This window comes from Sebastes fasciatus, chromosome 6, assembly GCF_043250625.1.
Source record: "Sebastes fasciatus isolate fSebFas1 chromosome 6, fSebFas1.pri, whole genome shotgun sequence".
Lineage (NCBI taxonomy): Eukaryota > Metazoa > Chordata > Actinopteri > Perciformes > Sebastidae > Sebastes > Sebastes fasciatus.
In genome coordinates, this window is record NC_133800.1 from 12245060 (window position 1) to 12270119 (window position 25060).

General features: G+C 40.3%; 1 protein-coding gene across 1 annotated transcript in view; it reads left to right on the forward strand.

Annotated features, from left to right (window-relative positions):
* The window catches only part of pgm5 (phosphoglucomutase 5), a 32333-nt gene extending 7486 nt beyond the window's left edge, over window positions 1–24847 (forward strand). Inside the window, exons 7-11 of the mRNA XM_074637668.1 lie at window positions 10122–10237; window positions 15430–15565; window positions 16239–16422; window positions 20821–20958; window positions 23908–24847. Of these exons, the coding sequence (XP_074493769.1) occupies window positions 10122–10237; window positions 15430–15565; window positions 16239–16422; window positions 20821–20958; window positions 23908–23997 (664 nt within the window). The 3' untranslated portion in view covers window positions 23998–24847. The remainder of the gene's footprint in view (window positions 1–10121; window positions 10238–15429; window positions 15566–16238; window positions 16423–20820; window positions 20959–23907) is intronic.
* Window positions 24848–25060: the final 213 nt, after the last annotated feature.

A 25060-nucleotide genomic window follows, 5' to 3' on the forward strand; every position in this document is an offset into this window, starting at 1 on the left:
AGTATAGACAGTGTGAATCTCCATAAGGGCAAGCCACTATGTGTGTTGCTGTCGCTCATTCATCACAGTCCAAGCTTGTACTTGCTTTGTTGACATAGCCGGGCTGGACGCGTGTGCTTTTAGTGCATGTTTGTGCATGTGAGCGTGCCCCACTGGCAAGCTCATGGCCGCCGCTCTGCACTGCTCTCATACGGCGGTTACAGCTGATAAGTTACGGAAGCGTAGCACCCACCATCTCTGGTTCCCCCTCAGGTGGGTGTTAACACTGTTAGCTCTGTCACCACTGTTGCCGTTGTTTGCACTGTTAGCACTGTTAGCTGGGAGTCACCGGCTCAGCTGCCATGTTGAGAGCCAAGGCAGAGTTAATAGAAATCCTCCCAATCTCACATTTAGCATCTTTAAATGTTAGAGAAAAACTGGGATCATGTCAACACTGACTGCTAGTGTTGCATCTGAAGCCTGGGACACCAGGATATGACCATCCACCACTTTAACTTACACACCCTTGCTTTTTGATATATACGAACATATGTTTCTTTTACTGAACACTGCCAGGAAACATACAGCATGTCACTAACCAGAAGAGTTGCATATGAACAGGATTCATGATTGACATATGTGTGTGTGTGAATGTGTGCATTAGTATGTGTTAACACTGGCGGACTTTCAGGAAGTGACCTCACTGCCAATCCTGATCTCTCTGGGTTTCACAGTTATAAGGGAAAAGTGATGCTTGGATTATGTGAAGTGAGATGTTACATAATTACAGAATTATTGGTCGTCTTTGTGAGTGTAGAGACTCCTACACACTCAGGCGTACACACACACACACACACTCCTTGCCTAAAGGCTGTGTCTTATGATGATGATCCGTAATGATCACAATGAAAGAGCTGCTTGAAAGTTTTGCTCACACTGGCTCCCATGTCAGCCTCGCCTCATCACACACACACACTCACACTGACTGAGACGCAAATGTCACATGTCCCACTACAACCCCGAGCCATGGACCTCACTACCTCATACAGCACACACACACACTCACCGTAGATTAAATTGCCTTTTCATTAGTTGCTACTAAAAATATCTCCTTCATCTCCCTTTGTCTATTTTCTCAGCATTTAACTTTTTTGTATCGTTGATAGCATAAATTTAATTTCCTGGAAACTCGGTTGTGCAATCTCCTGAGAAGTAGAATTACCTTACAGTATGATGTCTATTACAGATAATACTTAAACTACAGATAATATCTTGCTCTGGGCTTTCTGAAGAGCTTCGTCAGAAGTATATTGCATTATGTAAGATTTTCCTTCTTTCCCTGTTAAACCCAATTTTGCCGGCATACTCTAGGGTATGTGGTCTTATGCAGAGCACACCTACCTTTTCTATGAGCACTTAACTGATAATTACTGGAGGACAGGGTCACTTTGTTCAGCTTCATAACCACCACTTCAGTTCCTAACGTAACACTGCCGTCTCTGGACGCAGAATGTACATATCTGCATGTCTCTGGGAAGCGTTGAAGTACTTAGTAGTGTGATGTTGGACCCTGGCGATGGCCCAAGTGTGGGCCTTTTTAGGAGAGCGAGTGGCCTGTGCGTGAGTGTTTAGACTGAGCAACCCTCCCTGCTGTGTGTTTATGCATAGTCAAGCAAACTATGTTATAAAAGCCTTGATAAATGTGACGGTGTATATACTGTATATGTAGTTGTGTGCGTCCAGAGGGAATATGGTAAAACGACAGAGTAGGAGAATGTATTTGTGTTCAGATGGACAGGAGGCCCGGAGTTACAGGTGTAAATCTTGTGTACACTGAGGGTCTTACTGCGTTGCGTGCCTGTTTCTCTCTCTGTGCACATACTATAAGCAAGGGTTGATGCAGAGAGGGAGGGAGGTGGTCAGAGGAAGAGAAAACGGGAGGGAAATTTTGGAAAAGGAAACATCTGCCTCTCCTTTAACCGTTCCAGGGATGGGAGGATGTAGGGAGAAGAGGTGTGCCTGTTACCAGGATGAAGTCTGACTTCTTGTACTGAATCGCTGATTAGCACGGTGGATTAGAGGGGTCAAATGTTAAATGTTGTGTTGTTGTTGAACAGGTTTTTTTAAATAGATTTTTGATTTCTGTTGTGCTGGTTACTAGGATGACCAAGGCAATCAAAAGACTGTATTGTTTCTCACATCTGCCAATGCTTAAGACCTTGTAAGACATGATGTGCTACTACCACAGGGTTTGCTTTTTATGGATTCATTTTCATCCTACGCGCCCCTTGAGTTTTGTGGTATTTGTATCATGTTTTTCATATGCGCTGCCTACGCCGAATACTCTGCATCTCTTGGAAAGACGAGGTGCCCAACAGGGAAGTTCTGTCCCGAGCAGAGATCTCATCCATGTCCGCACTCCTCAAGCTTGGTCATGTGCAGCGTATATGGAGGATGGCAGAATCCGCAAAGACCTCCTTTGAGAGCTCGCTTCAGGGAAAAGGCCACCAGGGCAGCCACAGCTACGCAACAAAGACGTACGTGATCTGAAAGCCACCAACACTGACACAAATACTTGAGAAGCCTCAGCAAAAGCCAGAGACGCCTGGAGGATTGAAATCCAGAGGGGTCTGCAGAGCTTCGAAGAACAACAGCTGCTTCACTGGGATGAGAAGAGAACCATGCCAGAAGGACTGCCACTCCCATGTGAGACTTTACGGTCACAAGAGGTGCTGCTCCAGCACCACAATGGGCAACCAAGAGAGCTGATCTATTGCTCCCGCAGGACTTCAGGATGAAACCAAGAAATTATAAATACAATAGATTGGCACAGATGTAGAAGGTTGCAACTCAAAAAGTGAGGGTCAATTTGGCCTGATTTGGCATCAAGGAGTCATTGTGCTATTATTGAGCAGTGGTTCCCAACTATTCTTGTCTAACAAACCCCCACAGCCCTATCAGAAGAGGCCAAGTACCCCTTCAGCAACACCACCAGTCATGTACTTAATATGTTTATTTCAAATAATTTTGAACAGGGTGTTTTTTAAAACATATTTTTGAAGTAGGTTTGGTCAAGTTTGCATTTGTATTACTTCTACTATACTGCTTTCAACCATACATTACTTTTAGCTATTTCATCTTCTCTGCTGTTTTCACACACTCTTAATCCAACCCGGTATCATTGCCACAGCGTTAATAGACCTGTCTGTCCAACAGAAGATAGCGTGTCAGTGTCACGTTTTTCCTCGTAGAGAGGCATGAATATTACACGCATGTATGAAGGAGCAGTAGCAGCAGGGGGCAACAAAGCCACTCCAAAACTACTTAGTTAGGTTTAGGGAAAACAATGTGGTTGGCTTTAAAATAAGTACGCAAACTATTACAATACGTACGGAAACAACGTAACATAAGTGCCGAAAAAAAGACATCGCAAACGTCACTAAAAAACATGTGATAAACGCCACTAACATAACTTACAAAACAAAACAACTGTCACCTGGTTGAAGGTCCTGTGTTTGTTGGACCTATCCACCTTCCCTTCCATCCGTCATAAGCGGTCTTTCTCACTTTTTAGTCTACGTCACTAGCTCTCATTGTAGCATATTTACACAAATGCATTTTCATTGCAGTCAGTACAGACTACATGGCGTACCAATGACATGCCAAAGCAAGAACGGCATTCTTATTGCACACTTTTGCCTTGCACATTATCGGGTCATTCACTGCTTAATCGTGCAACAAATCAATGAATCGTTCAAACTGAGAAGTGTGACCTGTGCAGTCCGGCTGATGCCACCCAGGCCAGTTTCGGTAGGGCTGGACTTGTGTGGTTTAGTTCATTTGTAGCTGAAAAAACGGAGACATCCTAAAAAAAACCTACTCGGAAAAAAATGTGACGTGCTGTCATCAGGGTCAAATATTGTTTTATACACCAATATTTTGGTAGGAAGCAAGATGCAAAAGGTAGCCAAATTAAACATTGACCCAAGAAGCACACTTCTCCCCTTGATATAATATTATTCAATTATAAATATATTTTTGACACAGTTTTGGAAAAGCCTAGGAAACTGTTTTGAAAAGGTGTCAGAAAGGTATTTTGATATTCCACAAAACAATGTAGGTAACAGCTATGACCATGTACAGGAATCATTTCTCAACTTTATTTTAAGTGCTTCAAGGATTTTCAGTGTTGGCTACTATGGCAACATCTTCGGTGTATTACATTTCTGTTTTGTCCAGTGAGGGTTCCTGGTTCAGGTCAAGAGGAACATTTAAAGCCCAAGTAAAGCTTCAGCATGCTGTACTTTTTGTCTGAATGCCAAACTAAAGCTTTTAAGTTCAGGCTGAGCTCTCTTCAGAGGGGGAGGTGAGGAGAGAGGGCACTGGATGCTATGTTTGGTAAAATATCAAGCCAAGGCCAAACGCTGGCAATATTTCACTCTGCAGATACTTCATACCTCATATTACGCCTTAGTATTTGCTGATGCATGAGAGAAATACAGTCTATACAAAGTTAGGGATTTACAGAAAGGCATACTGTAAGTGTGTGGATCAGTTGTGTTAAAGTTTGTATCCTGAGCTTTGAGCCCAGAGAGTGAGGATGATGGAAGTTACAACTGAGCCCTGTTATGAAATCTGTCTGCCCTTCACCTTATGGGGGCAATGCATCCAAATCATTCTCAAGACAGACCTTTTCTACCTCTGTTCAATTTCATCTTACAGACAGGATAGGTTTTGCTTTTTTCATAGTAGCCTCATCTGTGGCTGCAGTGCTCTCCCATCATAAAGAGAAATGCACCAGACATCTTACTACAAGTATGTAAGTAGAAGCCAGATTTGTTTAAAGATAAAAGTGACCCTTTTAAGAAATATAGTGTGATTGAAAGCCATGATGAATCATCATGTTCTTGATCATTACTCTAGTATTAAATGTTCTCTATATGATATCCAGAGCATTAATAGAGCAGTATACAACTATTAGCTATGTAAAGAAATAGTGGACTAATGTCTACCTGAGCAGAGAATGAAGTCGCTCTGTGTGTGTTATAACACATCTTCTCCACATTTTGTTGACATATCCGGGGCCAGCCACACGTGCTTTGAGCGTATGTGAACGCATGTGAGCGTGCCCTACTGGCTAGCTCACAGCCGCCGCTCTGCATTGCCCTGGTACGACGGTTACCAACGGAGCCGTTGTGGAAGCGTAGCACCCACCCTCCAGATCACCCCCAGGTTAACACTGTTAGTTCCGTCAGCAGTGTTGCCTTTGTTTTCACTGTTAGCGCTGTTAGCACCGTTAGCTACAAGCCGCCGGCTCACCCGTCGCCATGTTGAGAGGTGCAAGGAGGCAATAGATATGTTCCCATTATCGCATTTATCACCTTTAATAAAAGTCTAAATTGTCAAAAAAAAAAAAAATACTATAGAAACTGGAGTACACCAATGGAATGGTTCTAAATTCATTTTAAAGCCTTATTAAAATCACTTTGTAAATTCAATTTAAAATGAATTGATTTGTTTATCATTTTAAGACAGGATATTGAAATTGAATTATTTACTGGCACATTTATTGTTCTACTAGTGTGAGAAAATGGACATCGACAGACCTTAAAGCCTTATAGTTGAGAGGTCACGCCTACACACGAGGGGATTACAGCCCGAAATAGAAACCTGCCAAGTTTATTCCTTGTGTCTCCGGTCACACTCATCTGCCAGCATTTTTCTGTTTTGGCAAAGTCTGTGGAGAGAGAGGCAGTATCCACAGAGCCTAGCTGGCCTGAGATAGTGTGCTGTAGCTCTTTAAATATGCTTGTGTTTGATTATGATTGTGCAAATTTGCTTCCATTTTTTTTACTTTGAAAGGACACTAGTGAATCTAAAACCAGAAAATACTATATTTCTATTTCTATATTTCTTTGATTTTGTTAGAGGAATGTCTTATCACGTGTAGGCTAAATGTAGAAAATCATGCTGATTGTTATCAGTGCATGAAGGCTATGTATGGGTATGTGTGTTTTTGCTGTTGTTCAGTTCAAGCTCAACTGGTGCAAACATCAAACTTGAGAAAACATGATTTGCTCTATTCTCACACAGTTTTGTCGCAACATTTTTGCAACACAAAGTGAGCGCTGGTAGGGTCAGTTTCCGTGCTTGTGTTGGCCGCGTACGTGCCGTTCAAAACGTCAAAGGCTCGTCAGAAGGCCAGAGTTTCTGTTTTCTTTTAGGAATGCCAGGCTTTCCGTTCCAGCTCTCGCTTCCCCAGGGGGGAATAAAGCTGGTTAATCTTATTTGGTAATTCATCCCATCTTCATGTAAACAACTGGGCTGGGCACTGTGGAGTTTATTTATGTGCATGATGATTTTGTGGACATGTACGACCACTTAAAAACCCTGAAAACCCACCCACATCCACATCGAATTCCAACAGCATCCCACAGTGCAAACATGTGATATTGAAAACTACATTTGTTTCTTAGGGAGCAACAACTGTTTTAGTTGCGTTGAATATTCTTTCCAGCAACTCTTAACTGAGTCCTGGGTTTACATTTGTGTTTACATTTTGGGGTGGTTACTGAGGAGGTGTGGATGATGCGATTGTGGAGTGATATGTGGGGAATAGGAAGGACACTGGGTAGTCATCTTAAAGCAAGCTTGGGAGGGTTAGGATCTCTTATAATAAATTATTATAGAGATTACCTGAGTCCTACCCATAGACTGAAATGGACGCAGTCACTGTGACGTCATCCATTGGTTTGTGGACTGCCGTTTCGAGGCCTTGAGTTCAACATTTTGGCTTTTTGCAACCAGAAGTGAAACGAGAGGGTGAAGCTAAGTACAACCGAATGCTGAATAAGACATTTTTAGGCAAACAAAAAGGTATCAGTTAACTTTCATGAACTGAAAACACACTGTGAAAGGGTTAAAGTTGTAAGACAAAAACACAGACAACTCCCAGACCGGACAACGCCGTGGTAGTGACCTGTCAATCACAAGGTAGCCCCGCCCTAAAGCATCCCCTGCTTTATTGTCTATTTGACTCTAAATGGGACCATAATTTACTAAATGAACATCATGCTGTATTGAAGAAGACCTGAAACTAGCGACAAAGACCATAAACTCATGTTTACAATGTTTGATGAGGTAATAAATCAAGTAAGGTCATTCTCTCATAGACTTCTATACCATGGGACTTGTTTTTGCAACCAGAGGAGTCGCCCCCTGCTGGCTATTAGAAAGAATGCAGGTTTAAGGCAGTTCCACATTGGCCTCATTTTTCAGACCTGGAGGTTGCACACTGGATTTGTCACTTTTTTCTGAAAAGATGCAACATGTTAGTTTGGATCTTTGTTCATAATCTGAGCTACATGGGCATCTACTACTACTACACTGAACGGTAAAAAGAGCCTCATTTTAATAATGATAGAGCAATGATTCTTTTGTTAGCATTCAACAACGCCATCTCCAATGAGCAGGGCTGTAGTCAGGATTTTACTCTTTCAGGAACATAATTCTTGTGGCGAATTAAATCTTTTATTATTGTCATGTTTGGAGAGCAGAGGACGCAGGGAGTACCTAAATACAGACAACAGCAGGCTGACTGGTGCAGTAGAATGATTTCATAAATCAAAGGCTTGCAAACTGAGAATCCAAATATGCAGGCAGGTAACAGCACAGAGGTAATAGGCAAACCAAACACCTTGAATGAGAAAAGACGAATCGCCAAAGGAACTGAGGTAGTATTAATAGTGACGGCCTAACTTGGGAGGTGAGAACAGGTGAGCTGGAGGTCTGCTGAGTGCAAATCTAATGAGGGACAGGTGAAACTGATCAGGGCGAGGCAGACAATCAAAAAGGCGGGAAAACACACAGACAGGAAGTAAAACCAAATATGACACATGAGGAGTGAACTATCAAAATAAAACAGGAAACAGACTAAACAAAAACCCAAGACCATGACAATTATCCTTATTGAGCCTAAAACCAGTTACATTTAAACTTGCATTAAGTGATTATATGGTCAGTGCTGGTCAACAGAAAAAAACACAAAACATTATCAGTTAATATGGTGAATTTGTTAGTATAGGCTACTTCCATCTATTTGGAGTTATTTTGGCCACCTGATAAATATTCACTCCTTTTTTTCTTTTAGCTTTCTTATGGTCTCCATAAAAAACTCCAGAGGAAAATATCTGCCTCTTAATAGCTGCTAAATGTCCACTATGTTCTAACTTTGTCTGCCGTTTGGTGCTGAGCAGGTAATGTACAGTGGGCTTATCAGAGCTTTTTTTTGCTGAGAACAGCTGCATGCTGCTGCTGGAAACTATGCTATGAGAGCGTTATGAGTGAACCAAAACAGTTGTGGCTCGTAAAATCAAAACAATGAGATGAAAGTTGCTGAAATGCTCCGTAGAGCTGAGGGAGACTGGGTGATAATTCTCTGTGGGTTCAACTCTATACGTCTGACTCCTTTCACATACAATAAGTCATTTGGTGTCAAATCCACTGTGTGTTCTGATCAGATAGTATGGTGGGACCCAAATGCAGGACACTGACAATAGGTGAAGATATAGAGGATTTATTGTAATACCACAGGGAAGGGAGGTGGGATGGAGTAGCTGAGACAATGATCTGAGAGGAAAAGCCAGGGTTGATATATACTGTGGAGTTGATGAGTAGATTGCTGACAGGTATGTGCAGAGCAAGGAGCCGGGAGAGGTGACGAGCTGATTGAGGGCAGGTGTGAAGGTAGACTGGGCCCAGGTTGACAGCAGGTCAGGAAGACACAAATTAGGACATGACCTTGGTGTCTAATGATAGCTACGGCCTTGCCCGTGACACTGCTTTGACACTATGGCTGACTCATATGTTATTACTGAATGTGTACTTGGATGTATAAAGAGAATTGGATACAGCGTTGGAGGCGGGCTGCCATTCATTCCTATGAGTTGTTCAGTGGCGCATGAAGCCAAAATGGCTCAATTGTCAAGAGATAAAGTACCCGGATTATCTGGCAATCTTCCACATCCATTGGGCCCATAGAGCAGGCACAGTAGCGCTTCCTTTAAGTCCGCCTCCAAGCCCTCGGTCCAGCTGCGGTTTGGGTCTCATTCACATGAATGGAGGAAGAGAATTCGAGATTTGGCTATTAGTGCATATTACAACTTTTAGGACCGAATGATTTAAATAAGGGCTATTCAAGTGTTCATACTGGGAAGTTGATTCACCTAAAACAAATTATCCACTGAATCAAAGACATCTTTTTCCCAATGTAAGTCTATGGGAAAAAGTCTTTTTGGGCCCAATGGCATCACATGACGGACAAGGAAGTTGTAATTCTACTGTTTGGCCACTAAGAAAATTTGCTTCAAAGCTCGGCGCTCTTCCTTGGGGCTTGAATGTATATCATCATGGTTATAATGATAGCTAGTGTAGAATATGGACAGCTTTTTAGTTGATGTTAGTGGAACAGAGGCTAGTTAAAAGAGGGGGTTGGACTTTGGCTCCATGCCGAAGTACTCAATGCCAAGATCTGATTACTTTAATTGCAGCTGATTTTGTTTGTTATTTCATTTTATGTTATTTTATTTAAATTTTTGTCCAAATGTTGTCTCAAAATGTACTGCTTTATAATCCTGTTAATGTAACTCCATTGTATTCAGCCAGTTACTTTTGTGTACATTTGCACTGACAAGTTTTATTAGACTTTCTCTTTGCCCTTTTCCCCTCTTGTCTGTTTCTTTGCACTCCCTCTCCTCCCACATATTGTACTTTCTTCACCTTTATCCCTCCCAGGGACCCCAACATATCCCCCCCCCCCCCCCCCCACACACACACACACACACTTCTCCTCTCCCTATGCGAGCACATGGCTCAGGTTCAAAGCAAACATCAGCTAAAAGGTTAACTCACTTTGTTCTCGCTGCCTTTGCCTTATTAAGTTATTGGATGAGCTGCTGGCAGATTACGCTTGTCATACAACATTTGGTTTGCTTTATTTCAAAGGTCAGAGTATTGTTTGTAAGTTTATCTCTACATCAGAACTGAGAAAGGTTTGTGTTAGATATTAGAGAGAGATAAATACATTGTGTTTGTGAGCATAAAGTACTAGCTTTGTTTCCCTCTTTCTCTCTGTATGTTTGTAGGGTAGCCAAAGCAATGAAACTGGCGCTGTATGAGACTCCCACAGGCTGGAGGTACTTTGGGAACCTGATGGATTCTGGGCGTTGTTCCCTCTGCGGGGAGGAGAGCTTTGGGACAGGTACAATGCTACAGCACACTCACTCCCAATCCAAACAATACACTCAAACTCATAAATACAGATTTGTGAATATCATCGATTCAGAAATCAGATGAATACAGATGCAAAACAGGAGTAAGAGTGTGAAGAGAAGGTCACTGATTTGAATCCCTGGACCGGTTTGGAAAATGTGAGTGGGTGTGTGACTGAGAAATCCCCTCCCCTCAACAGCAACTGTGCCTGCAAACAAGGCCATCGCTAGAAGACTGCACCGGCCAGCTGCTGCTAACTGTGAATGTGCAGCAGGGACTTGCTGAAACACAAGTGTGTCCAGCCAACCTTGTTTTGAAATGAAAGGGAAATTGCAGTTTATAACTTGGGTCTTATTTTCGTAGTTTTAGCCATCATTAATATTGGTTACAACAATACTGTACTATAATGAAGTTCAATAGGGCAAGAAATCCAAGCGGTCAGTTTGTAAACGAGAGTTCAGATGGCTGCATTAGTAGTTTAGTTTAAGATACTGTGAGACCAGAAAGCCTGGCTTCAAGAGTAGATCCACGTGTTTAAAAGCTCATCAGATGCCAAAATACTGCACAGCGGTTTGAACAAAGACAGGATTTTACAACTCTGGAAAGTTATGAAGGTGGAAATTATTTTATCCTTCAGGAATGTGCATCGCCTAATGACGTTGGATTGCATTGCAGCAAAAGTTTAGCCAGATTTAACTTTTTGCCCTTTGTGTCAGCTAGCCTGCAGCGGCAACGCAGGCACATTAAAATGAATGCGGGGCTGTGTTTTTTACGCAGTGCTAATGTCAGTCTGAACAATATAAGAAGTGGACATAGTCACCGTAACGTCACCCATTGGTTTGTGCCCCTTTTAAGCCTTGAGTTTGGTATTTTAGCCGTCGCCACCTTGGCATTTGCAACCAGAAGTGACACGAGAGGGTGGAGCTAAGTACAACCGAATGCTGAATAAGACATTTTCAGGAAAGGGTTAAAGTTGTAAAACGAAAACATGGACAACACCCAGACCAGACAACGTCAAAGTAGCGACCTGTCAATCACAAGGTAGCCACGCCCTAAAGCATACCCTGCTTTATGGTCTATTTGACTCTAAATGGGACCATAATTTACTAAATGAACATCATGCTGTATTGAAGAAGACTTGAAACTAGCGATTGAGACCATAAACTCATGTTTACAATGTTTACTGAGGTAATAAATCAAGTAAGAAGTAGGGTCACTTTCTCATAGACTTCTACACAATGGGACTTGTTTTTGCATCCAGAGGAGTCGCCCCCTGCTGGCTCAATGCAAGTTTAAGGCACTTCCCCATTGGCTTCACTTCTCAGACCCGGAGGTTGCCCACTGGTGTGAACACAGTTTAAAGAAGCCAACAGTTTAGCCAGATATTCTAAATCACTTTATTTAGAGGTAAAACTGAAAGTGAACACAACTGAAATGTCGGTAATAATCCCTCATTGCACAGGAAAACAGAATGCACGTACAACTATAGTCAAGTCAAGTCAATTTTATTTATATAGCCTAAAACATTTGACAGCATATGACACCCTCTATCAACAGGTAAAAGTTAAACCAAGAAGTGGTTCTGTAAACTGTGATGGATGTTTACAACAAACTGTTTGTGTAATAATTCCTCAAAATAAGTTTGACTAACCTGGGGCTTTGTTTAAAACCTGTTTCATCGTCCCCTATTCCCTTCTCTTGCACACTCACCAGCCTGTTCCAGGTCCAGAGTTGTAAGCATCCTGACTCCCTGTAGCTCCAGTCAGAGTCGTGTAATAGATGTGAGGGCTGTGACCCTGACTGCATGTGTAAATAATCCCCATTCTTCTGCTATAAAAGGAGACGGGGCTCCCTGAATCGCTGCAACATGCAGACAGGCCTCCAGTGTCGATGTTTTCTGTGAATGCAGACAAACTCATACACGGTCAGAAAATATAAACAATGTGTATGCACAAATAATACACTACCTCCCTGTACATCTGCTTATCCACGCTTCCTTTTCAACTGCCCTTCTCTTCATCTTTTTACAGCTATTTTAATTTAACTAATATCTGTCTCTTTGACTTTCATCCTTCATTCATTCTTTTTAAATTATGTCTAACTTTTAAAACTGAGGGAACAAGGAAGAAAAAGCTCTATACGTGAGAAGGAAAATGTTAGTGGGTATGAACAGGAGAGAAGAGAAGCTTGTAGGAAAGAGGAAAGAGGGAGTTGGGAGAGACCAAATATGAGAAGTATTGACGAGGAGGAGAGAAATGGAGGGAGCAGAGAGGCAGAGAGCACAGAAGACTATGGGAGCTTACTCGTTGTCTACCCATGTAAGGCCAAAAGCTCAGAGAGAGCCCAGAGTAGTAAATCATCAGAGCTGTACACCACTCCTGCTCTTTACTAACTCTCATACACTTATTCAGACAAACACAGCAGGAACTATTTATTGCAAGTGTAAATTTTGCCAGTTCTGTCAAACCTTGCTGTGTGAGTATTGTAGGTTTTCGTATTGCTGCTTTGATTATATACTACTGGTTTGCAGATGGATAATGCCAGCTTCAGGATTCAAAAGTCATTGCACACAACATGCAGTTTAATGCTATCTGATAAACAGTAGTTAGCAACATACAGTATATATAAAAAAAGATATTGAATTGTGTGTAGCCTATAATATTTCTTCCCCGCAATGACTTAAAAAGACTAAAATCAGTCTCCCCAAAAACCATAGACTGTATATAAGAAGTGGACGTAGTCACCGTGACGTCATCCAATGGGTTGTGGACTACGGTTTTGAAGCCTTGAGTTCGGCATTTTGGCCATCGCCATCTTGGTTTTTTGCAGCCAGAAGTGACACGAGAGGGTGGAGCTAAGTACAACCAAACGCACAATAAGACATTTTTAGGCGTCCAAAATGTTACCATTAACTTTCATGACCTGAAAAAACATTGTGAAAAGGTTAAAGTTGTAAGACGAAAACACGGGCAACACCCAGACCAGACAACGTCATGGTAGTGACCTGTCAATCACAAGGTAGCCACGCCCTAAAGCATACCCTGCTTTATGGTCTATTTGACTCTAAATGGGACCATCATTTACTAAATGAACATCATACTGTATTAAAGAAGACTTGAAATTAGCGTTTGAGACCATAAACTCATGTTTACAATGTTCACTAAGGTAATAAATCAAGTGAGAAGTAGGCTCATTTTCTCATAGACTTCTATACAATCAGACTTGTTTTTGCAACCAGAGGAGTCGCCCCCTGCTGGCTGTTAGAAAGAATGCAAGTTTGTGGCACTTCCGCATTGGCTTCACCTTTGAGAATCAGAGGTCGCCGCCTACCAAAAACATGGAAATATTTATAGCTTTGACTTTAGGACTTCCTTGTTCCATCATTGCATTGTTGAATAAATATTGTTGTTACTTTTTTTAACAACAATAACAGGATAGAGAAAAAGCTGTAATTATGCCATATTTTACAGTGTAGGTGGAAAGGCCTGGTTGTGTTTTGGAGGTATAATAATTAGATATATATGTGTCTCTCTCTGTGTCAGAGAGTGAGACAAAGGGAGACAGACAGTAAGACGGGGGATTAAATAATGACAACTGTCAGTTTCCTAACAGCTGTATAGTGCTAGAGCCGGACACAGAGCTAGGAAGTACACTTCTTGTTGTCAGTGTTTGGTGGAGAGAACAAAAGTAAAGACTTGTGTGTGCTATAAAACAGACATAATGACACCTTCATGTTTTTCTCCTAAAATAAATGCACAAGTAACTTAAAATGATACCCAACCGCTGAGTCCATTTCCTGCTCCAAGCTCTGCTGGGGAAACATTACGAACATATTCAATCTTATGAAAATGTCAAAGTGCCCCCTTAACACATACCTTTACTGTGCAGCTGTTTTCAAGAACAGACTGATAGCTCCCCAGTGAAGCAGGCTGATCAAGGGTGTGAACTACTCCTCTGTTTGTTTGTTTGTGTGTGTATGGAGCAGGAGATATTATTTGTGTGGGGATGTTTGGTTTGTCTCCAAGCCCAAACACACTCCCTGACCCTCTGTTACATACAGTGGAGTTGAATACTAAGCTAAGCTACTATCCTTTTATATTACCTTGTTGTAATTTGTGGATCAATACATCAATACAAGTGTGTCAACAAAAATGTTAAGAATCCAAACCTGTTATTAGAGAGCCCAATAATTAATAAAATTGACAAAGAAAGTATATCCCACCTGGGTTCTGAAGAAACTTTGCAGCTCTTGTTTTCAATACCACTCTCATATCTGTGGTCGGATAGTTAGAAGGTATCCCACAAATTGCGAAAACTTGCAAAAAACTCTCACGAGACTCGCTGCCCGACGACCTATCCTAACCTTCGCAAGTCGGAAGTTGATAATTCGGTATTCGGTCTTCCCAACTTTGCATCTGCTCAGGTAGACATGGATGCCCGCAGCAAACTGATATTTGTTGGGCAAATCAGTTTCCCCAGTGCCACTAGTGAAGAGAAACAGCGTATAAAGTAACCATCTTTAAATTAACAACTAGAGAATCCTGCAGGGAAATATTTCTGAAAATCTAATTTAAGACATTTTAAGGATCCGCGGGAACCCTGGAGAAGTAGGCTTGTACCGCATGCTGGCAAAGACTTCTATCAAGCACAAATCAACTGAATGTAAATGGAAACAGCAGCTACAATGTTGTTACAGCACGTTTCACAACACAAACACTACATAAAGTAAAACATAATGAAAAAGTAATTCACTGTGCGAGACGCCGTATTGCTGTGATATCAGGTGCGATTATGTCGAGGAACTCGGGTTTGATAAATCTTGCACGAGTTTCCCGACTTTGAATTCTGACCGGAATTACCGGTCCATTATTTTTCCATGTCGGAGGTTGTTTTTTTCTGAGTTCTGGCTATAATGGATTGCAGCATAACCTACACTATTGGAGGTCAATGGATTACCTTGTAGACCCGACCCATATCTATCTGTTAAGTATGGAGCTGGCGCCAGGAAATGGTTAGCTTAGCTTAGTATGAAGGCTAGAAAAACAGGGGAAAACAGCTAGCCTCGATATAAAACATAGCCTGTGGTGATTTGTTATCTCTTATCACCTCAGTTCATTTCCAGAAAGTATGAGAAGTTTATCAAGAGTTGTGGTATATTGTTGTGTTTTCTTTCTCCTCCAGGTTCAGACCACATTCGTGAGAAAGACGGTCTGTGGTCGGTGTTGATGTGGTTGTCCATCATGGCCGCCAGGAAACAGGGTGTGGAGCAAATCATCAAAGAACACTGGGCCAAGCTCGGACGCAACTACTTCTGCAGGTAATCGGCTAAATAATCTCTCTCTATATGGAGCTGTGCTTTCACAATGCATTCAGTCAGCAGTTTATTTTTTTTTATCATTCATCTCTGTTGATCTACCAATGTGTGAATCAATATGTCTTGAATTTATTTAAATCATCAAGCCCTGAGATTGACTGCCCTTTTTACCAAAAACCCTGATCCCTTGTATCCCTACCAAAGCCAAGTAGCCTATGTCTCCCAGGCCTTCACCTTCGTCCATTTCTCTTCCTCCTCACTGGTTGTCACTTGTTCTTATTTTAACCTCTCCCCTGTGAGAGGCAGAGATAGTTGCTGCAGTCAATGTTCCCACTGACAGTTGCTGCAGCTTTTCATGTTCCCACAGAGAGCTTTCCTAATTTGATGTAGATGGAGAGGCCGTACAGGACGAGGCCAATGACCAGATCCCAAAAAAGTCCACAAGACACAAACATCTGTCATCATTTTGAGGAAAATCAACCCATCACCCTGACAAAGGGTCTCTTGCAGTTTAGGGCTTTTCTAAGTAAAAGCAATGCTATACAGTTGTTGATTTATCTTAGACAAATTATTTTCCTGAAAGCTTTTCCTCTTGCTGCTTTCTAACGTCAGCCATGGTTTCAGTGGTGGGCGTGTTAAGTGGCTAACTCAGCATTTATGTGTTGGTTCTTGTCAGATTTGACTATGAAGGCCTGGACCCACGTGCTGCCTTCTACCTGATGAGGGACCTGGAGTCAGTCATCTCAGACAAAGCGTTCACCAGCCAGAAGTTTGCCGTAGGAGACCACGTATACAGCGTGGAGAGGGCCGACAACTTTGAGTACATTGACCCCGTGGATGGATCAGTGGCTCGAAACCAGGTCAGTCTGGGCTAAGAGAGGGACGAAAGAACATGGAGGAGAGGATATACAATGAAATTAATTGCTTCCATATTACATGCATAAATACATACATACAGTAGCTACAAATAGACCTAAAAGTTATATTATTGTTGCTTGACTTTACTGAGACGGAGAATGTAGCTATCTTTCTAGATATCTTTCTAACATCTAAGCTAGAACTTAAAACAAGATCTTAAATTTTTTTTTTTTAGATCTACTCATTTCTATTTTTTTTCTGAGGAAAAGAAAAATATAAATATATAAATATACTGCATTTTGGCTGTATCTGCTCATTCTGATTTCTCATCCTATACCATTAAATACCATGCTACTACATGAGCAAGAATGCATCAGGGTTTATATTGTTCTGGTAGCATAAATGTATGTCACTGATCTGATGTTTCTGGCTCTGGTCCGTATTTGGTTCAACAGAGGAGCACAAAAGGCCCTGGTAAGATTCAAAAAGTGGAGACTATTGTAGTGCTGTAGTGCTGTATCATATAATATCAAATATATTGTATAGTATGGCTGCCCCATGGCCACAATATAAAGTAACAGGCACATTCTTTAACATGATGAAGCTAGGCCTATATTCAAACCAGCAACTTGTTGTATTTTTGATTATGTGGCTTAAGATGCAGTGTTGTGTTGTTCATGTTATCAGACTGTTTGTTAGGTCCTTTCGATTTTTTCCCTGCCCCAAGACCTGTAGCAATTTAGGTCATAGCCAACCGGGATCAGAAAGTGTGGTTCAAGTCAGGTCTTTGGGCCTTCATGGGGTCAGGTCTGTCCAAAAGACATCTTAAACATGCACAGACACTCACACTGACACGTTCTCTGTGCTCTCTTTTAACCACATATACTCACTCATCAGCCTCTTGTGAGCTCGACCACCCACTCAGCTTCAGTGTTGTCTCATAAGAGAGGACCCATGTTTGGATATGATAGTCTATCTTCCATTTCAATCCATAAACATATGCATACACACACACCACATACAGCACGTATCCCTACACACACTGATAAGTCCCTCGGTCAGCGTACCCTCCCTGTCCTGTCCTCTCCCTCCCGCCGCCTCAATCTCTGTGAAGTTTACCCAGCTGACTCCCTCTGTTCTGCCCAGAAATGTGTGGAAACTCATTCCTGGCGTCTACACTTCTTAGCCTCTGCCCCACCTAAAACCACATACACGCACGCTGTGCACTTTTGGTGTGTGTGTGCTGTCCGTCAGTTGTTTCTGTGCATAAGTGTGAACACATGCATACATTTGCATGGCATGTTCACACTTGTGTTGGCAAGGTTGTGCCTACACTTTGTCAGCTTCACCTCATGTACAGCAATAAAAAAGTCTCCGTCCCGCTGCGAATACTTCTCTGTGTTACCATGGTTACAGCAGCGCCACAGCTAGTTAGTCAGTCACCCCAAAATGTGATTTAACCTCAGAGGCAAATCCTCAGCATCCCAGTCCGCCCCATGTGTGTGTTATTACAGTACCAGCACACATTCCTCTCAGGACAGAATTATATCAGCTGTCGTCTCACTTGCAGTCTCTCTACTGCAAGTGTGTTTGAAGGGGGGAAAAGTTGGCACATACACACACACACACACACATACAAGACAAAGCATGGGGGATTTACACAGCAGTGGCATGGCAGCCTTTTGTAGTCGACTACTGAATTAATTCTGCATTGTCTGCATATCAAACAGATAGATAGTGGATAGATAGAAATCATTGGCATAGAATCTAACTACATAATAGCCTACCTAAATGCAGATAGGCTACTGCACTCTTGCAGATACTGCACTTTTGGAAAATGCAGTATGTAACAAAATGTTTTTCAGTTTCCCTGTCACAGGCTAAGAAAATAAACTTTGTTTTGGTAATTTACAGTCTATAGCTTATGGAAATTAAATGTATATGTTTCGCTAGGTGTATGTCTGTCTACTATAAATATCCATATTGAAATCGATGCAAAATAAACATAAATATGTGAATAAAAAGGTAGCTTAGCTACACCAAATCACACTAGAAGCTGATGGAAGTTTTAGATCTGCTAAGCTAGCTAACTAACTGAATTACCAATATTTCAGTTAATTAAAATAGATATTTTTCATTTACAGAAAATAAATTGGTTAGCCTAATGTTACACAACCAAAGTGCAGTTACTGTGGTTTTGATTTTTGCTCAATTTTGTATTTAAAAAATGATACATTGCTGTCCTACAATGCTTTTTATTTAGTAAAACAGATGTCAAACAGTCAATTTCAGGTCATTACAAAATTTTGATCAGAAATGTAGTTAACGTTACTGCGTTTTGTATAAGTTAACCCACACTGGGGCTGGTATGCACTCCACTCATTTTAACAGGCATTAGTCAGCCTCCTGATAACTGCTTCTCTATTGTTAGAGATGAGCTGACACACTCACAAATAGAAAGACAGACAGACAGGCGGACGGACATCTTTCATTATCGCTGTCTCTCGTCACCTGGCCTCTGAAAGGCTACACACCCAAGCCAAACTCAGATTAGGAGGAAGGCGAGTGGTTTACTTTACTTTTGTTACCACACTGTATCTATAAACTATGAAGCTGAGTCACAGTTTGAAGACGTTAACAGATATTTGGTCTGCACCCACTTGACTTTTTACTCTTATAATAGTTCATAAAACTCTAATGTACTATTAAAAAGAAACTACACATCATTTGTCAATATCAAGACATGTACATTTTTTAGCCCTGGTGATGAATATGAATGTTTTGACAGCACTACTTTGGACAATAACAGTCAAGTTAATCACATGTTCCTGTCTAGGGAGTGTTTTATTAAAACCATTTTTCATATTCATGCTCCGTGTTTTTTCTTAAAACACATTGCTGTCTTTCCCCCTTGAGCTTGTCTTTTGCTCTAATGGGATAAGGCAAGAGACACACTGTGGAATTTAGGACAGATAAGACTCATCACACATCCATTAGTCATAAAGAGTCTTATCTTCTTTACGTCAGCCAGCAAGAGTTGTGGTTGGTTACTCCAATGCAACAATACATCCTGTTTTTCCTGAAAACAGTAGGCCTCTAGTGTTAACTCTTTGAACTTAACCTCAACTCTTTAAAAACGTGATGTTTTCCTCTGGTTTGGTGTGAAATTTGTCCTCTGCTGTCAGAATCTTAAGGAAACTGGAAATACAACCTCTAAAATGGTGAACCTTGAAATCAATTTAGGGCTAGAGTTCAGAAAGTTTCTTGGAATAACGCTGAAGTACTGGAGTAGTTTTAACTTATGACCTTCAGTGTTGCCAGATCAGATTGACCGTTTCCAGCCCAATCACAACTTAAACTGTATCATTGAATACGCAATAGAAAACAACATCATAAGCATACAAAGCTTAATATCTGCATCAAATAACCAAAGATAAAATATCTATCACAATCCACAAAGAGTGCAGTCAGACAATTAAATACACAAATTACCATGTCAATGTTAATGATGATGACGTCAAGGTCAAGTAGGTCCTCCGTTATCCCTAACGACTATTGAATACAACTCATTTCAATCAAATATTTCTCAAATTAAATGAGTCAATAATATGAGTGGACACAATCAAGTTTACTGAATTTTGCATCTGTGTTTTTGGTCATTAAATGACAACTTGTTTAGTAATATTGCTTTCACAATATTTTCTAAATCCTGCCAAATGTTGACAAAAGCAGTCCACATTTCATCTTCCAGCCCAAACCTATTTTTCCCCTCCCAACTTAATCAAAAGTAACTCAATTGGATGGAAACAAGCCCAATCTGGCAACACTGATGACCTTACATAACTTTATAGTCAGTACAATGGAGGGACCAAGCATGAAATCCTAGTTGAACACAGTCCCAACAAATCACACAATGACATCTAGTGGCTGTCTGTAGTTACTGCACATTAGAGACATTTTCTTTTTTATATTTATTGACCCTATAACCATTTTCCTGTTTTAAATCACCAGTATTGCCAATTTGCATGAGTGGAAAATAATAAATACTTAAGTACCCTATTTAAATTATAGGAGTAGATACACTTTTTAATAGTTAATAGTCTGTGATGAAGCTCATCGTGGGTTTTTATGTGTGTGGAATGAAGTTGTAAATTTAGTTTAGTGTGCAGTGCTAATAGGATTATTCACTGGATTTCTATTCCAATCCATTAGTCATTTTGATAATTTATCAAGCAGATGTACCATGTACTGAATACTTTGGTACACGCTGTATTTATAGCTATTTGTGACAGAAAGTGTGGAATTTTAGGGCATTTTCGTTTCTGGTAACTTGTGTATTTGTCAAAGTAAGTCCGTCAATTTATTTTTGATAATGTAAACATTGGTTTGTATGTTTCTAGGGTTTAAGGATTGTCTTCACTGATGCATCCCGCCTGGTGTTTCGGATGAGCGGGAGCGGCGGAGGGACGGGCGCCACCATCCGCATTTACGCTGAGAGCTTCGAGAGAGACCCTGAGAGACACAACAGAGAGACACAGGTGCAGAGGGGGTGTCATGATGTATCTGATGCACATATGTTCTCTGTGTCTAGTGTGTCTAGCTGGGCTTTGTCACTTCACTATAAAATCTCTAATCCAAAATGTCTAGGCACTATTCTGCCAGTTTAGTCACCATAAAACAGATAATATCAAACCTTTATTGACTTATATCAGCAAAAGTAATGTTTTATGATGAGACGGTGCTCTTGTCAGATTCCGTATATTATATTCTGTAGAACATATAGATCTCATATAATATACATAATACATGCACAATTGGCACACCATCCTTAGAGTGATGGGATAGGCCTTCATTTCAGATCCCTATTAATGAAAATTTAAAAATACATGAATGAAAGCTCCCACACGCAACTCTGCTGTTTTAGTTAAGCTGGCATAATTTGCCATAAAGTTGCCTTTTTCTTCCTGCGTGCTGCTATTACTTTCCATCATCACTTCTTTTGTATTCACCGAACCCAGAAGCCACTTGAGTTGAAGTGCAATTTTGATCTGTGGTTTGTATTAAATTGAAGGAGAAAACACACCGATCGTTGCAGCTACTGGAGTGGTAATACAGCCTGTGCTGTAGTGGTGAAATGTAATTTGATGATCAGGTAGTAATGGTGACAGCTTCATGTGACAATACTGAAGCTAATTGACCTGTAGACTTTGGAGTGATTAGAAACACTAGCTTCTTTTATGGATGTTATGGATGTTGGGATAGGTAGTGTACTTTAACCATACCCAGCGGTTGTAAAGCTGCAGTCATGATGGCTAGACAGCCTCATTTAGGTTTGGCCACCAAACCGTACAACTTCATCAAACAATGAGTTTAATGATCTCTTTTTGTGCCATTCATTCCTACATCTACAGGTCAAAAGACAGTCAATGACGTCTTCAACTTGCATAAAAATGCCAACTTGAGCATCAAAATTTGCATTTGAGCATTACCAGTTAGTACAAGCTACAATTTATATGTAATTCAGCTGCAAGAATTAAAAACATATGGGACAGCATTACCTAATTCGTAATCTATGCACTGATTTAACATCAAAGTGATATCAAAAAATCAAATGTTAGATCCCCAATTTTATCAAGTATGGACCACCTATTGATGAGTAATAAATTAACATACCTGAATGGTTTTAGTTGCTATATTTCAGTCAGTAAAACGTACTTGTTTAACCCTGTGATTATATTTTCCTCATCCACGTTGAGTGACCTACACTGAACCCTTGGACAATCTGTCATTAATATTAGATCATAAATTTAATTCCTAATCATTCTTAAGGTTATACACCCTGTCATGAAGCAACTCAGCATGTTCTCATAGCTAATTTCTTTATTACACTGTTGTGTTCCCGGTGTACCAATTGTTGTGAATGAATCATCTCTAGCAAGTAACAAGAACTTGTTGACAAACTGAGTTAAATGCCTCTTGACATGCAAGTTGACACAGTTTTTATAACTATGTTATCTGCTCTGGAATCTGTTTATCTATCAGTTTATCTGCTTCGTGTTTTTAGGCCCCAAACTCACATGATGTCTACCATATATGTGCTGTCTTGCACAACAAAACAAAGACAAGGTCGATGTTTGCTCGAAGATGTACTTATTAACTACTGTGATTTAGTGTGCGAGCCTCAATGTTAAGAGCAATGCTCTCATAGTTATGTAGTCATTAAGCTGCACTAGGGATGCTTTTAATATATATATATTTTAAATAAAAGTTGTTGGAATATTAATTGATATAATGCAAAATGGAGCGATTACATTAAATCAAATTTAAAGGTCCCATAGTATGCTCATTTTCAGCTCTATACTTGTATTTTGTCTAATGTTTCTGTAATGTTCAAAAAACCTTTATTTTCCTCATACTTCTGCCTGAATATGCCTGTATTCACCCTCTGTCTGAAAAGCTCAGTTTTAGCACATTTCAATGGAATTGCAACAGAATTACGTTGCTAGGCAACAGCTTGGGTCCATGTTTACTTCCTGTCAGCTGCAACCGGAAATGTATTGGGACACGTTTAAAACTGTGAAATGGTCTAACGGTGCCTTCAAATGAAACTCGTGAGCTTATGTTTACAACATGGGAAGTTGTGTACACGATATGCGTTTAAGTGGTTAAGTGTTGAGAACACTGCTGCTAAGCAACGGCAATATTAACGTTACTGTCAGCGTCTAGAAGCCACAGAGACTAACAATTTAGCAAGCGAGCAAGTGGGTAACATAATGCAGTAAATGCAAAGGCATAGTGACCATTGGGAATATGAACATTTTCCTCAGACATATTATAAAATTACAAAGAAACAATATACGAAATTATAATATATTATGTTATTATGCACCGAAAAATTAACTTCCATGGCCTCCGCCATTTCTGATAACGTCAACAAACACGTCACAAGTCGTGAACTCTGAGCTTTCAGAAACTTTCCACAGAGGAGGTTGTGAATACCACAAGAGGGGGGCGTTCATATGGACTCTTCTCATGAAAATTGTAAACACGACCCCATTTGAAGGCACCAATTGTGTATTTGTGACATCACAAATGTACATTATAAGTCCTGATGGCTTGTTTAAATGCACAGTTTCTGAATACGGTCTGTGTGCATTCCCGATGGATTGAGCATTTCAATACTTACACAGTATTTATATATAGCACTTAAACCTGCTTTATAATAAAAAAACATAATTATTCAAAAAAAGTTGGTCAAAGGTACAACATAATACAAACAATACACAGAAGCAGTACAAAAATATACAAAACAACAAGTCCTAAAAGAACCAATACCCCCAAAAATAAATATACATTGTCGTTTTTGGTTGCTGCGTCCTCAACGTTCTCCCTTCTTAGTGAGTAACTTCCTTTTTTTTCTTGGTTTAAAACATCAGCAGTCGAATTATCATTGTTGAAATTGTTTCGTGATGTGTTCCTCACTGCAGGTGGTGCTGGGTCCTCTCATCGCCATCGCCCTGAAGATCTCCAACGTCCATGAGAGGACAGGGCGCCGTGGCCCCAACGTCATCACATGAGCAACAAGGAAAACACACACACACACACTCACATGCACGCACACATGTCATGCATCTAACTGCTCACACCGACAAAAAATATAAGTTTCCTCTACTTATCTGCCATTTTTAAATTCCCTTCTCTGTAGCTGTATTCTCATTTTTATTTTTTCTCTAAATGACGACTAAACTGAGGGTGCTTATCTCTCAAAAAGAAAGCACAATGTTCTCCGAACTGTTTATTGACCACTATCAAAAATATTCAGTGTCTAAAAAACAGGGAAGCTATTTAATTATTGCAATAAATAAATAATGAAAAATATGTAAACAGCAACCCTATTATGAATGTGCAGACTGACTGTTAATGTTTGTGGCTTGCAGTTATTGACAAAGGGAGCCTAAGATAATTGTTTAATTCACCATGTTGTTTTGTATAACAGTGCAGTGTTCACTTGTCATATTGCTTTTACCTATCCTCTCATATATGTCATTATTTTCAACCATTTCATGCAGAAGTAATCAAACTATTTTCCAAGTGTAAAATAAAACAGCCGTTGCATCACAACTATATACCAGTGAAGTGAATTGCAATTAGTTTATGTTTGATATATTAATGTTAATGCATATATTGCTCTATGAAGTAGTGGGAAGACTCTTGTTTACTACCTAAGGACATGTATTCAAAATGTAAAATAACAAAATAGCGAATGAGCCCACAGGTAATGAAAAAGAAAATATATATTTTAGATTTGTTTGCTAATCTGGCTTTCTCTTTAATTTGTCAGTTAAAGCCTTTGGGAATGCCGTATAACCATATTTGAATATATTTTTTCTTTTTTTTTTAAATCCAAATAAACTTTTTTTGTGTGTAGCACTCGCCTTTTTTAATTGAAACGGACAGGTCTAATGGGGACAAATAAAAATACACCAGCGTGAGATATGTTGCCCTTAGGCATGTTTTGGATTTTAATTAAACATATTCTTCATAATTAAGAGCACCATGTTGTGCTGATACTATATATCATGTGGTGATTGAACATCCTTGAGGAAAAAGGAGGCTTTTGTTTGTCGAGCGCAGCACCGG